At 37.5% G+C, this 16,620-nt stretch overlaps 1 protein-coding gene across 2 annotated transcripts in view; it reads left to right on the top strand.

Moving 5' to 3' along the window:
- The window catches only part of CNTNAP5 (contactin associated protein family member 5), a gene marked incomplete at its 3' end in the record, with an annotated part of 850,995 nt that overhangs the window by 193,473 nt on the left and 640,902 nt on the right, over nucleotides 1-16,620 (top strand). For both annotated transcript variants that reach the window (XM_084247346.1, XM_084247345.1), the window contains exon 2: nucleotides 10,835-10,939. In XM_084247346.1, the coding sequence (XP_084103472.1) occupies nucleotides 10,835-10,939 (105 nt within the window). The remainder of the gene's footprint in view (nucleotides 1-10,834; nucleotides 10,940-16,620) is intronic.

The following is a 16,620-nucleotide window of genomic DNA, read 5'->3' as shown; positions in this document are numbered from 1 at the left end:
GCTGACAGAGAAAGTGAAAATCCTCTGCTTTTTGCCTGCAGGAAATGCTAGGCAAGAGATTTCCAAGCCATGCTGTCATCAAAGCTAAACTTAACCTTGTTCAGGAAAAGTGCCCTTAACTTTCAAACCAACTCCTTGTCAGCCCCGTTCAACTTGCAAAGTACAATAGTGGCGGGGGGAGAATAGAAACAGCAATGAATGCATTTCAGTTTGAAGTTATTGAGACTTGAAATGATGACTTCTCATGTTTTGCAATGACATTAAAGTTAAATGCCTCGGTTCACGGGCACTTACCACTCCCTTCATCTCCATTAATCTTTGCTCACAGTTTTGAAAATATACTACTTTCTGTCTTCAGCAATGAAATGAAAATTTCCCGGGGTTATAATTGCTTTCCAGTGTGTCTTTCTTCATGTTATTTGATTGCTAAAGATTTCCTCCAAAATGGGAGATATTTAGTGAACACAATACAATGTATTTTCCTGCTATTTTTAATCTGTTCATGCATAATTTGAAGGGTTGGGTAAGGGAAAAATGGAAATTGAACTCATCTAACCATGACAGATTTGAAAACTCTGAATACAACTCAAACTTTATTGATGCTTTTAAATTATAGCATCAAATACCTGGACATGTCCATATAACACTTACAGCACTTTATATCTTCATAGCTACAGCCAATGTCTCTTTTAAAATCACGTTTGTAATTCCGGATGAGCAAGAAGAGCATTTTACAAGGGAAAGTAGAACATGCTGAAGCATTTTGCGTGGAACAAGCTTTTATTTTTAGCCTGTCCCCAAAAATTCATTATCTAGAGGCCTAAAATGTCTAAAAAAATCATATTTGAGTGGCTGGTAGGTCATTTTATAGAATCCTTGCAGGATCATATTTTGATACCAGATGGGAAAGTTCTCTGGACCACAGACACAACTAGTGATTTGGATTGTCTGCTAGAACTTACCATTTCCTGTTTCTGATAAGCATTCATTCTTTTTTTAAAAAAAGATTTATTTATTTATGCATACAAGAGCTGGGGTACAGTCTACAGGTGTTGGGGGGGGGATGAGAGGATTCACCAGAGACAGAGTGGGGAACAGAACAGGCAGATTGACTGAAGTACACTGCTGAGAGGAGCAGTGGGTGAGTCAGGAGAGGTCTGCTGCGCCATGTGGGTAGCTCCCTGGCTAGCCAGGAATTGAACTCGTGCTGCAGTGGTGGTGGATAGATTCACAGGTTGCGTCTTAACCCTTGCGCCACCAGGGAGGCCCTGATAAGCATTCATTCTCTAGAACAGAGTTTAAACAGCACAGTGTAATCTTGTAAATTATATTCAGGATTTTATTGCTATAAAAAGAAGCATTTCCCAAATTAAAATCTGTTAATCTGAGGGGCTCCGAGTAATTAATATTTAGCTCTATGTAAAGTAGGGTCTCCTCTCGTGTCTAAGCTTGGATACATGTTGTGAATAATCATTTATAAAAGAATGCCAAGAACCAAAGGGACAGATTTGGGATAGAGCCCTGAACTTTGCCTGGTTCCTTCCCTTCCAGGAAGAAAGAGAAGCCATGAAGGGTGGAAGGGAGCCAGCTGGGAAGTGGAGACCATCCGCACCCATTTACTGGCCACCTTGTACTAGCTCCCATGCCCACAATGTAGAAAGCCAGACCGGACTTAGAGATAAATGACAAGGGATGGCCATTTCAAATGTTGAATGTATTTTCACTGCTCAACTTTAGAATTCAAATTTATGTACTCTAAAAATTACTTCCTATTCAAAAATCTTTAAAGAGGCTTTCCAGGTAATTATAATGTTATAGTTACCATTAATTGGACATTTTCTGTGTGCCAAGCACTGCTCTCTCTGTTGATGTTTCATAATAACCTCGTTTGTCACCATGCCGCTGGAGAGAACTAGCACCATCATCTTCATTTTCTATGGAGGGAAACTGCTGCACAGACAAGGGATTGTATTTGCCTAATTTTGCCAAGTCAGTCAGTACAACAACCAAATGAACAAGCAGGGGGATGGGACCCACAGCTGTAATCTTCTCTTTATATTGTACTTCACATTTTAACATTTGACATAGCTTGCACACTCATGGGACGTACACAATAAGGCTCCCTTCCCTATTTTGGGGTTTATTCCCCAAACTTTCAGAGCCTGGAACAAGTCCTAGGGCGAAATGTCTTTGCCTTCCCAGGTAATACCTGTGTGACACTGATACCCGTGTTCCTCATCTGTCTATGGTGGCCATCATGACTGCCCTACCTTCCTGAGATGCTTTTTGCAAAGTTCAAATAAAGCATGTATTTGGAAATCACATACAATTAAAAGCAGAAATGATGATCTCTTTTTAAAAATATTTTTAATTGTTTTACACCCTTGTCACAATTTTGACAGTATAGGATTTCCTATTTTAGAAAACTGCCTAGACCCTACCCAAGTTTTGAATCCCGATTAAGACTGCCATTAATCCAGTAACTATTGCCCTGTGGTCATCACTATGAAGGTGGTGAAGGCAGGCAAACAGGACCCTGGTTTCAAAGATCACAAGGTCTGATGTGTGGCAAGACCATCAGAGCAAAAGTTGGCATGGTGCTTTGTCGGCCCAGTGGAGTGGCACACTCGACTGTAAGTCCCCAGCAGGAGAAAGTGGGGAGCATTCAGGACAGAGTCAAATACAGAGGGTCAGAGAGGCATGACACAGCATGCCTAAAAAGCTGCCAATACATTGACAAGATGATAAAAATAGCCAAGTCTGATCATGAAGCATGAACAGAAACAAGGAGCTCGAATTTTATTCCGAAGGCTTGTGGAACCATTTTCTTCACATCAGGGTGATCTTTTCTCTTGATTATGATAGTCATTGTTCACTGTAATTAAAAGTGTCACTTTATACTCTTATAACTTGCCATTTGAATGAATATATATATATATTTTTTTTCTCCCATGGCAACTTATTATATTCATCTGAATGAAAAGATGAGCAGTGTTAACTATAATTTGTAAGTCATTTTAATGTGTGGCCACTTACTATTAGTTTGCTTGACTTAAATTTCCTAATTTTAGAAACTGTTTTGTGAATTCTGTTATCCCAGATCTCTGGAATAACAAAATAGAGACTCATTGGAACTGGAAATCTTGATGTTATCCTTTACTCTTAGCTCACTTAAAATTCTCCAAGCTGTGATAATTCTTATAAACTATAACTAAATTTCCTTATCTTCTTTATTTTCCAAAGGTCTTGATTGGTCTTCCTGCCACTAATCTTTTACCCTGACTTTACTGTCTTCATCGTTACCCCAGATAACATGCACCCATGTGCTTGCCACATTGTCAATCTGAAATAAGCATAAACTTCCTAAAATACAAATTGGTGTGACTCGGTCACCCAAAGCAGTGTTTTTCAGCTTTTTTAAACTTAATGATCTAAAACACAAACTTGCAAAGCCCAATTTTAATAAGCATAACATATTTTTTAAATAAATCAAATAGAGTCGAAAATTAATTACTCCCTACAGCCTCGTCCCTCCAATATTTTATAAAAGCTGTCCTTCCTTTTCTGATTAAGACTCACCATTATGGACCAGAGAGCATGGTACTTGGCAAGTTGCACTTAAGAACCAATCATTGAATACAGAGAAGAGAATGTGATCATGCTTAGAAAGTAGCATGCTTAGAAAGTATGCTATTGAGGCATAGATAATGCAGGAAGAAAATAGCTCTTTGTACAGTATTATACAATGAACCCTAAAAAACTGAAAAGAAAATAATGTGAAAGTCACCTGGATGGGAAAATCTAAATGATGAGCTGGAATATAAGGTGGAAGGAATGATTGAAGGAAAAGAAACTAACTTGTGTCTAGTTATGTGATAATCAGTGGATTTGATATTCTTCATAACTTGTCTCTTTTTGTTATTATAGTAAGTGTATAAATATTTATTATCCTCATTATACCTGAATAAGACTGAAATTAAATAACTTCCCCAAGGATATATAATTAGTAAGCTGAAGATCAGAATTTGAATCCAGATGTAGCTAGAATCCAAGGTCTGAGCTGTTTCCAGTGATACTGCAATGTTATATTGGTATTATTTTCTCATCATCAACAAAGGTCATAAATGTCAATATTTGTTCAGATTATCAGTACATGTTTATCTCATCCACTCATGGACGTTTGGTGTTGGCCTCACTGGATGTGCGATCAGCTAACTGGCCAGTCACCAACAGAAGCCTGTCTTCTAATCAGGTATTTTCTTCAATTCTAGTGAGTAGATTGATGGCACACAGGGATTTTAGTTTTTCCTTTAGGAATTCCATGCCTATTTATAATGGGAAGGGTTTTCTGAATGTGTGTGGATTGATTGAGCTTCTCTTTAAGATCTTGATTTCCTGAGTAACTAGGATTTTCAGTATAATTTAGAATCGCACAGTGCAGGATCATGATTAGCTATTGGAAGTTTAGCTCTATTGTATTAAAAAAAATAGGTAGCTACTGAGAATTACACAGCCTTCAGAAGAAATTCTCAGCTTACGTAAGTGCAGAATAGGGGCACAATGTCAAATATTCTTCAGTTGTTTTCCTTTCTTTCATTTTAATAGTCCATGCATAATCATTTAAGCAACAAACTTTTTAAAGTAAAAAGACATCATCTTCACTTTGAATTTTTTCAAGATTTGGATCTTACTTTTCCCTTTTTCTCAATCTTATCCTGGATATACCAAATATACCAAATTTTAATTTTGCTTAAAAACCCATAAAATTTAGAACCTGATTTTAGCACTGTACTTCATAAAGATGGTGCTTGTGTATGTGTAAATATGTGGTGGAGAATGTTGATAGGTAGGATAATTAAACAGTGAGGAGGCTTACAGAAGCAAAGTTGAATTTAAAGAAAATGTTTAAATTGGTAAAATTTTATTTTTTCAATGGTTTGCTTTTTTGTTCTTTTAAAACCCTTCAAAGTAAAGCAGCTGCCACTCTTAGCTTCTCATATTCAAGAAATATCTAATCCTTTTCCTCTAGGAATCTTTGCTATTCTGCCCACTAAATATTTCATGTCTCCTAGCTAACCCAGTTAAACTAAGACTTTATTAATCCTAAAGGTTTAATAGTTTTAGCATATTTACATTTATAGGCAATGCTTTGGGGGCATGGTTGTTTAAAGTTGCTTCCAAAAACATGCCCCTTGCTCCTGACTTTGTGAATTGGACTTTATTTCCTGATGCTTTAATCAGACCGCAGTCCCCATCAGTTACAATCTGTGCCTATGCTCAGCCTGATATCTGCTAGTTACTCCTTCTTTGTCCTTTCATTCTCAGACCATCTTTCTAAGCCACACTTAAGGCTGGGCATGACTAGTAAGTCTTGGTGAAGGTAGTGTTTTGAAAACAGTTTTTTAGAAAGGGTGATTTAATGAGAGTAGGTTCCAAGAGTAAACTGAGTACTCTGTTAGACAAATCATAATATCATTTTTGAAAAGCCTGAACTAGGATTAAATAGGGAGACAAAAAATAAAAATGAATATAAATTTGAAAAATCTTTCTAAAAAACAACAAAAAATGGTAGAATTTATATCTTTCATTTTTTTACTCAACATTTATTGAACATACCTGTAACCTCATACTGAATGGCAGGTGAGATACAAGTCTTTCCCCAACGTGATGCATTATATTCACCACATGATTAGTACATCATGTGCCTCTCCTATGAGAGACTTAGGAAACATTTGCTCAGCAAGGTTAAGTCATTAATAAATTAGTTTTGGGCCTCCCGTGGTGGCACAGCAGTAGAGCGCTGGGCTGCGAAGCTGCCTGCAGCCTCTGCAGCGCCAGTTCGATCCCTGGCCGCCAGCAAGGGTCCCACATGGCATGCAGACCTCTCCTGCTGTGCCCACTTGCTCCCCTCAGCAGTGTACTTCGTCAGTCTGCTTGTTCTGTTCCCCGCTCTGGCTCTGGTGTATTCTCTCACCCTCCCGCGCTTCTGACTGTACCCAGTGCTTGTATAAATAACTAAATAAATCTTTTAAATAAATAAATAAATAAGTTTCAAGGATAAGAAAGGAAAAAAAGTAGCTGGTGGCAAACACAATATTCCTAAACTAAGAATTAAAAAAAAAAAAAAATCTTTCAGAGTCACTATCAGGGAAAGTACAGTAATCTGAAATGAATCAATTTAAGGAGCATTTGTTTTTGAAACCATTGGGTTTGGGCTAACTGTGGAACACACATACACACACACAGACATACATGTATATCCATGAAAACCCAGTTAAAATAATTGAGCTCACAGAAGATTGTCAGACAGAAGGCTGGCCTTTACCCACCTACGATGCATTCCTGCTATTGTTTCAGGAATTAGAAGCTGATTTTCTGACAGAGGTTGGGCAAATAGTTGTACAAACCTAGGATCAAAGTCCAGTTTAAGCACTGACTAGAGTGTAAAATGGACAAAGAAACTTATAGATTCTTCATCCATACAGTGAGCATGATGACCCCCCCATAATCTGACCACTGTAATGAGGAGTCACATCACAGCCATCCAGTGACGCTGGTTTCCTATGAGATCTTGTTATTGTGCTTATCAGGTTTCACTATGATGTGGTCTTTTGGAGGCACTTGTAAGTGAAAATCAGTGATTCCAAATCAATTCTTCCCTAAAATCTTGAATAGAATTGTTCTAAAAGCTCATAGAAAGAAATCCAGAGCCCTTTTATTAATCGCCTGATTGGGTGAGAAACTCTTCTGAATGTCCACGGAGACTGCTTCACCCCACCTACGCTTTACCAATCATCACTGTGTTCTTGAGGGTGGCGTGTCTATCTCCACCATGAGAAAGGGTTTATTATAAATGCCGTTACTCTCTTTAAAGCCTTCTAGGAACTCTAGTGCCTATACTGTTCTCAATGTTTGTTGATCCGAAGAGTGAACAAGAACCACTGCCATTTAAATTGAGGCATCTTTAGCATATGAAGGATAAATGAATGAAGGTAGAACAGGACCAGCACCTCTGAATCCTAAATCAAAGATCTTTGCATGTAGTTGTTTATAAATATAAGATGGATCTTCCTTCAATCCAAAGGAGATGCTTTGCTTCTTGAACACAGAATCTATGTCCTCAAGTTCATTCTGTCTTTGACTACAAAGGGCACAACAGTGTGTATCCAGAAGGTCATGAAAAAGTAAGCACTGTGGTATGTTGAAGATGGATGTCAGGATAAAGCAGGGTTAACCTTCTTTTCATGACTCATTTTACAGAGTCATATTCCTTAGTCTGCTCATTATGAAGTAATTCATTGTTAAGTCTTTCATTGGGGAAAACAGGGGCAGAGTCAGATTCAAAAGAAATATTAGAGAATTTATTTTTGTTATTTGCTAAGTGAAATTATAGGTAACAAGGGGACAAATAAATGAAGCTAAAAGCGTGTGTTGTCACTTCTAAGCACCATTGTAGGCACTACACAAAATGCATGTTTTATGACTTTTAAACAAAGTAGGCCATTAAGCGTGCAACGCTAAGAGGAATTTTATCTCACCTATAAATACAAGTGAATTTTTTAAGCTCCAAATCCCCATATACTGACAATTTACTGTGATAATCAAGACGATGGTCACAATTTAACTTTAGGACCATCTGTAACTCTATTGGTATTTTAATAATAATAAATAAAATGTAGGTTGGCAACAAGAAAAAATGTTACTTAAAGTAGAATCATCTTCAAGAGTCAATGATCATTTCTAAAAAGCTGTGTAAATATAATATTTACTAGAAGTCTCTTCTGTGTCTTTACCTTTTAATTAACGTGGAAGAGGACCTGTGGTATTTAATTGTACATACATATTGAGGAACACATTTTCCCCACTGCATGAGATTAAAAATATAAAATACCACACTTGACTTGGAAACTCATACAAATATCAACAAAGAAACAAGAAACAGATACATTTCTTTTCTTTTTTTCTTACTTTTTTCTGTGTCCTTTACTGTTTGTTTGTTTGTTTCGGTTGCTGGTAGGAGAGAGAGTTGAAGGAAGAAATAAAGAAGACAAGAAAAATACAGATGAGTTTTAAAGCATTTTGAAAATTATAAATAATTCTATGTTTTTCTGTTACGCACAAAATCAAACATGACCTTCCTTTTACAAAAAAAAAAAATCCATCAAATCAAAAGTTACAAAGAATAATATAAATAAACATAATGAAGCTAGCCTTCACCCTCTGAGTTTTGCAGATTGTGTATGTATCACAGTGCTCCTGATTACTCTATGCTGGTGTTATTTTTGGTTTTATGTGCTATTTGATGTGATGTGGGTTATTTCTTGAGTCTGACATTGTTTAAAACATTTCCACATAAATTAATGGTAATTGCTTCTTTGTTCCACTTCAACTTATAAAATTTCATAATGTCATAGAACACTTTACTTTAGGAAAGTGGGGAAAACCTGTGTGAGAAAAGACAATTTTGAAAAAGGATATATTAGCTGGCATCACCTGGCCAGTGGGCTTTGGAAGCCTCCTTCTCCCTGAGGCCAGTGCCTGTGAAGGAGGAGCTGCCTCAGGGTTGGAGAGTAGGAACTATCCTTTGCCTGAACCGCTAGACGGTTGGTTGCCATTTTACATGCTTGAATGTGACCTTGGTGAAACTCTCCTGAATATTCCATTGGTTTAGTTATTTGCTTCATTTTTATATCTCTCAATTGTCTCTGAGCCCCTTAAGATCTAAGACTCAATTTTATCCCCAAGGTTGAGCATAAAATAAGGTTGAGCATAAAATAAGACCTTATAAATAGTTATTGAACTGAATTAAATTGAAATGATTAGATGACTTCTATTTTTGCTTAGGAATAAGATAGGGCTAAAACACAACACTTCAAAAAATCAGTGAAACATAAAAAATCACAACTTAAAAGTGACAGTGTGTTATATATTGAAAAATTACACATATGCTATCTACTATATATCACCTTACCTTATAAAGATCTCAAAAGATCTTTACATTGCCTGCAGAAGTGGGTGTCAGAAGGGTTGTATTAATGGGAAGTGCTGTTACTTGAAATCAAAGGAAAGTCATAGCTGCAGATGTGGCTAGGTGAGCCTTGAACATAGCTGCCAATTGTGAGACTATGTGGTATTTGGTGTGTGTGTGTGTGTGTGTGATGTATACTTCCACTTTGATTTTCTGCATTCACCTGATGCTTCCTGATAAATAAACAGGCATGGATACATATAAGGTTAACATTAAGTTCAAATTGCTTCCCGATCTATAAATAGCATAACACATTTTGATGCTAAACAAGTTCTTAAAGGTGTGTGTCTGTGTGTGTGTGCACCTCTCTCAACTGCATCTGATGCCAGGAGTAAGGTAGCCTGAACTCTGCTTTCTGTTCATTGAATGGCCATTACTGCAAAGGTGTCTTTGTGTGATTTTATGTTATTCTTCTTCACTCAAGATCTGGCTCTGTTTTGTGTTTGTCAAATACCTCAAAATATTTTTCAAACATTTGTGTTTGGGAAAAACTCTAAAGACACTTTGCCAGTTGATTTTTAACACATTTCACAAACACAACTTTAATCCGTATGTTTCTCATTAATTTTCTTTCAATTGTATGAAATGATGTTCTCTAAGAATTCAATGTATAAGCAAGCAACCTCATAATCCAATGTGGATTTCCTTTAAAAAAAAAAAGCAAACCAGCTTTTCCTGAAGGTGTTTTCTACATGAAGTTTATCTTCAACTGAATGGCATATTTCAATTTTGTTTTGATGATGTATGTCTAGATTTTTTTAAGTTATTTCTGTAAATCAATGGTGTACAATTGTAGAAAAATAGAGGGGACATTGTTGGTACTGTTAGTGGACTAATTGATCCCTTGGGTTCTTCCAACCCTCTTTCCTTCCATCCTCTTCCCACCATCCCTTTCTCTCACAAATCTTTCCTGAAGGTTTATTATGTAAGATTGTTTGCTAAGGGTTCACAAAGACCTCACTACTGATGAAAGTTGAAAACAAATAAGGGAACAATTGATTTCTGGACACTGAGGTGATCCACATGTGATGTGAAGAGTAGGGTCTTCTACATGAGATCGAATGAAAAGAGCATCCGTGCCAATCTGGAGAAGGGGTTTTGTTATCAAGACAAGCCTCTATGCCCATTACCCCATCTTGTCCACATTTGTATAGCATCAAGGAAGCCTTAGGAAATATATTTAGCACATTTAGGGAAGGTTGAAAGGGTAGGTCCTGAAATGTCCTATTCAAGATGTTACATAATCAGGGAATATTCTGTTATTTTGTGGAATAGAAATGAATTGCTAGAATTAGTAACTCATTTTCCAAAATCTTTCCCTCACCCAGGAGTGAGACTTGCTAAATTATTCTATTTTGTTAGGCACAACTATTATAAGAATCTTAGGGACTAAAAATGGGAGAATAAACATCTTTAGCCCTTTTTATAGTCTCTTTCCTTATAAAATAAGCTCAATAGCAGTAACTTGGAGCTTTATTCAAGTGGTTGACAAAAGAATGGATGAGTAGTTGGGCTCTGGAGCTAAACAAATGTGAGAATTCTGGTCACACAATTTTCTGGTGGTGTGACCTTGGACAAACAATGCCACCTCTCTGAACTTCAGTTTCTTCAACTGTGAAAGAAATCTGTAACTGCCTTTCAGGTTTGTTGTAGAGGTAGATGAAATAGCCCATGGAAAAAAGCAGTGCTTACCTCATTCAGAGCCATCACTCACTAGTACATGAATGATGGTGGCTAATGCCATGATTCCTTTCTTTATGGAATATCTCTTGCTGATGGACTTTGTTCTCTCTCCTATCATTTCAGACAACTGTGATGACCCATTGGCATCTGTGCTGTCTCCAATGGCTTTTTCTAGTTCCTCAGACCTCACTGGTACTCACAGCCCAGCTCAACTCAACCGAAGAGTTGGTGAGTAGAGTGACTGAAATTCTAAAGCCACAGGTCAAATAGGCACATGTTGGGTAAATGGCAAAAAACAAGCACCTCTGCAGAGTGGGCGCATGTCCGAGAACATTGTGCAGAAGAAGAATGGGAAAAGGAGGATTTCAGTATAGTGAAACATCATTTCCTAATACATAATGGATATTCAGATAGGCTGATTTGTGTTGTATCATTCACAGTATATTTTATTGATTGTCATAAGAAGAATTTATGAAAATGAGTTTAAAAAACATTTACTTTTTTTTTTAAAGATTTATTTATTTATACAAGAACCAGGGTACAGGCCGGATGCAGGGGAAGGTGAGAGGATTCACCAGAGACAGAGTGGGGAACAGAACAGGCAGACTGACTGAAATACACTGCTGAGGGGAGCAGCAGGTGAGACAGCAGAGGTCTTCCGTGCCATATGGGTATCGCCCTGGCTGGCCAGGATTGAACCCGCCCTGTAGAGACTGTGGACAGCTTCACAGTGCTGTGCTCAACTGCCTGCACCACAAGGGAGGCCCATTTATTTTTATATTTTGTTTTTAACATAGCTATAAAACATGTTGTTGTTGTTGTTTTTAAGATTTATTTTTCATACAAGACTGGGGTATAGACGAGAGGTGAGAGATGTGGGAGGTGGTCAGAAGATTCACCAAAGACAGAACAGGGACCAGAACAGGCAGAGTGACTGAAATACACTGCTGAGGGGAACAGTGGGAGAGTCAGCAGAGGTCTGTTGCACCATGTGGATAGCTGGGAATCAAACTCATGCTGCAGTGGCTAACTTCATAGTCTGCGTTTTAGTCCCTTACCCCACCAGGGAGGCCCCAAAAGCATGAATAAAACCTACCTAGATATTTTCTCAAAAATTTCCCTTGTCCACGGGGCCTCCCTGGTGGTACAGGTGGTTGAGCGCAGCACTGTGAAGCTGTCCACAGCCTCTGCAGCGTAGGTTAGATCCCGAGAATCCCACATGGCACAGTAGACCTCTCCTGACTCACCCGCTCGCTGCTCCCCTCAGCAGTGTATTTCAGTCAGTCTGCCTGTTCTGTTCCCCGCTCTGTCTCCAGTGAATCCTCTCACCCTCTCGCACATCTGGCCTGTCCCCTGGTTCCTGTATAAAAAATAAATAAATCTTTAAAAAAAAATTTGCCTTGTCTTCACATCAAGCCACTAACGTGAGTGTGGTGTCACCATGGGAAAGTCCCCATCTTTGGAAATGAACTTTTAAAAATTCCCCTGAGCAGTTTTTAGTTTAGTTGTTCCTTTCAGTTTTGCTTAGCACAGTGGAATTTCCAAACCTTCCTATTACACCACAGTGCAGGTGATCTAATTTTTATAATAACATGTTTTCCTATTAAAAAAGAAATACTAGTAAGTCAAAATAAGAGAATATAAACAATGCATAATCCTATAAGCTAAAATAACTATAGTTAAATGTTTGGTGCTTATCTTTATAAAGTGTGATACAAGAGAGAGCACTCTTAACTTTAACAAATATATCATATCTAGACAAATATATTTTTAATCAGATTTGGCTGTCAACTTTTATATTGTGTGTATGTGCATATATATTCATATATTTTTAAAGACTGTACATAGCTAATATTGTACATGAACATATAGTGAATATAATAAATGGTTTTTCAAGTTGAGAAAAAAAGTCTATGCAAATTCAAGAAGCACACAGAGCTGAGTTCATATTAATTAATAATTGTTGACTACATTTTCCCATTAATGGGAGAAGCTGTAATATTGTGATTTATAATAGAAAATATACATTTGGACTTCATCCTCATATCTCACACAGAACTCCTCAAAGCTTTGGTATTTCCTAAGAGATAACAGCAGCATTATAATGTTGATGAGGTCACTTCAGGGCCACACCTAGGTTTGGGATGTGGTTGCCAGAAGAACCATCAAGGTGATTAGAAGGTTGGAACTTTCAGTTTCATTCTTAACCTCCTCTTGGGTGGTTAAGGGACTGAATTTGAACCATTCACCAATGGCCAATGATTCAGTCAATCATGCCTACATAATGGAAGTTCATGAAGCTTCTGAAAAGACAGGGTTCATAGACCTTCCAGGTCAGATAGCACATGGAGATTTGCAAAGATGGTGCATTACATTTGGGGAGAGCATGGGAGTTCCATGACCTTTACCCATACCTTGACCTATGCATCTCTTCCATCTGTTTCTGAGTTATGTTTTTTCCAATATACTGATAATTTAGTATATCAAACATTTCTCTGATTTCTGTGAGTCATTCTAGCAAATTAACCAGACCCAAGGATGGTATCATGGGAAACTTGGGTCTGATTGGGAACCAGTATAGACTTGAGATTGGCATCTGAACTCCAAGAAGGGGATCCTTGGAGGTTCTAGCCAATTGATAAGAAGCACAGGTAACACTTACCTCGGACTGTGACTAGCACCTGAGTGGGAGATGGGATCAGCCTTGTAGGACTGAGCTTTCAATCTGTGAAACCCAATGTTATCTCTGGGTAAATGGTGTCAGAATTGAGTTGAATTGTATAGCACATCCAAATGGTGTCAGAAATTGTTGCATGTATGAGGAAATTCCCCTTCCACACATTGGAAATTGGTAGCAGAATCCCTTTCGATGCCAATCACATCAGTAACTTATTCGATGCTCATCCATCTTGGCATTTTAGAATAACTTTCAATTCATTGTTGTCTTATTGATTCTGTTTTATAATTTGTGAACATTTTAATTTATAATTTTGTATATCCATTAACAGTGAGATTGATTTGTGATTTTTATTTGCATAATTATTATTTGTATTATACTACATTTCACAAGATTTCACATTTCCTATTATATAGTGGGATCAATAATTTGAGAGTTACCAAGTTCTATGGTTTTGTTGAGAAAGAAAGTTAAGTTTATCAATAAGGTGAATAAATGCAAGCTTTCCATGTGATTCTAAAGTGTGGCAAGTCAATAGATTGGGTGAAATAATTAATATAAAATCCTCCATTAATATTTATTAACCACCTACTATGCACCTGGCACTGTAGTAGAATCCTGGTACTTAGTTGGTAAAATTAGGCACGCACCTTACTCATATAGTCTTTATGTGGATAATACAAATCACCATAAGATTAATTAGTAGCTAATATTTTAGCTAATATCACTAGTGATAACATTGATATTATTTTGTTTTGCATATGTATATATACAATATAAAATACATATGCATGTTTGTATATACATAGTAGGATATAAAGTTATATTTGGTTGGATGTTATATATATTGGTTGGATACAGAGCAAAAGGAGAAAACTATCATTTATTTTTTATTTACATTCAAAATCTTACCATAAGTTTGTGTCCTGTCTGTCCACTGAAACAGCCTAACAGAAATATAGCTGTGTCTAATGAACATTCCTTTTCTACATATATTCCTTTAAAACTTCCATTTTAGGGCCTCCCCGGTGGCGCAGCGGTTGAGCGCTGGGTTGCGAAGCTGCCCGCGGCCTCTGCGGCGCCGGTTCGATCCCCGGCTGCTCCCCGGCCACCGGAGGAGGGTCCCACATGGCGCGCAGACCTCTCCTGCCGCCCGCTGCTCCCCTCAGCAGTGTACTTCGGTCCTTCTGCCTGCTCTGCTCCCCGCTCTGGCTCTGGTGAATTCTCTCACCCTCCTGCGCTTCTGACTGTACCCAGTGCATGTATAAACAAAACAAACAAACAAACAAATAAATAAATAAAACATGCCTCTATAAAAAAAAAAAAAAAAAAAAAAAAAAAAAAAAAAATAAAACTTCCATTTTATTTCAAAAACGAAAGACATTAACTGTACCCAAAAGGACAAACTATATCACATGGTTTAAACTCTAGGGTACTCTGAGTTCTAAATGGAGATTTCAAAGAGTATCTTGACTTAACTGGACTTCTCCATACAGTGTCCTAAACAAGTTCATGGTCAGATGCTAAATAATTTCTAGTCAGTAATGCTATAGTTAGGTTGGCTCCTCCTAGAGAGGCTGGATGGTGTTCCTAGGAGTTTATGTTCTTCCTATTTTAGGCTGGTAGTTATGCCTACCAGCTTAAAAAAAAAAAAAGTCTTAACAACGATATAACTAACACCATGAGCTCTCATGGTTCTAACCCTAATGTACATCAACTAATCCTCACAACAGAGCCTCCCTGGTAGCCTAGGGGTTAAGTCTCAGAGCGATCACCACTAGGGCCTGAGTTTGATCCTCAGCCAGGGAAGTAACCCACCTATGGTGCAGCAGACCTCTGCTGTCTTGCCTGCTGCTCCCCTTAATAGTGTATTTCAGAAATCTGCATACTCCCCTCTCTGTCTCTGGTCAATCCTCTCAACTGCCTCACCTCTGGCCTATACCCCAGTTCTTCTACACAAAAATAAATAAATAGTCTTTTTAAAAAGAAAGAATAAATTTAAAAAAGGGAAAAAATAATCCTCATAACTACCCTCCTTGAAGGTGTTTATCTTGGTTTCATGAATAAAAAATGTCAGATCACAGGAAGAAAAAATGTTTAGGTAGATACAGAATTAGTTATTGTCCTAATAAATGTGAGAGTTATGCACTTTCAACTGGACAAGCATTTGTAAGTCAACATGAATCTTCACTATATTAAAAGTAATCAACTAGTAAAAAGCAAAACAAAATGGCAAGTGTGTTCTTCTAGAAAATTAAGTAATTATTGAGTAGACTTGTTGAAAGTGGCCCAGGATGACATTTAAAGGACAGTTCTGTCTTTTGATTTCAGGTTTTAGATTGTTTTCTCTTATACTGCATTTGTTTGTTCATTCAGATATCACAGCATTTCATGATTCATTCTCTGGTCATTCAGTCTTCTACACACTTGCCAAGGAGTTTTGTGGTATTGCACTCAAGATGAAATCCAGATTGTGAAACCCTCGACATTCATGTAACTAAGTTCCCTTATTGAATTGAGTGTGTTCAGTGGCATCCTTGCAATTTGTGACTATTATTACTTAAAACAATAATTAAATGACTATTGAACTGTTTCACAAAGATGAACTTCCTACCAGTCCTTGGGTGTCATTTAAGTTATTCAGTCACCTTTGACATGCATTGAACATAGGTGATTAAGAGCCGCTTGCCTCCAGTGCTCAGATCTCAAGCATACACATCTCTGATTATACCCAGGAAGACAGGGTGCACCTGTGATAAGTTTGTCATGTCAGTAGCAGGGATCAAATACAAAGTTGAAAAGAAGAAAATAAGAAAGCCATGTTGATGAACACTCTCAAACTCAAGTTAAGCAAACCTCATGAGTTTTCCAGGGGCAAACTAATTTCTCTGAGAGAAGCCACACCCCTGAAATAGCCTTTGACCTGAGGTACTGCCATGGCAAACCAGGTTCAGGCCATCTATGATTGAGGAGGAAGATAAGATGGCAAAAGGCTACTCTAACAATTTTCAAAGTGCTATCTCATCAATGAAAGGAATTTACCAAATGGGATTTTTAGTCTTTTACTTGCAGGCACCTCTAAGTCCCTATGTTACCCGCACACAAATAAATAAAAGGCCAGAAAGAAAACTAACTACTTTTTTTTAAAATGACAAAATACATTAAACTGAGGGTCAGATCACCATTAACTTTGGCTGCTAAGTCAATCTTTATAATTGTGGCTTAGGAGGGA

The sequence above is a fragment of the Talpa europaea genome (assembly GCF_964194135.1).
Source record: "Talpa europaea genome assembly, chromosome: 1".
Lineage (NCBI taxonomy): Eukaryota > Metazoa > Chordata > Mammalia > Eulipotyphla > Talpidae > Talpa > Talpa europaea.
The sequence above is the reverse complement of the archived record's forward strand: the minus strand, read 5'-3'. Positions and strand labels throughout refer to the sequence as shown.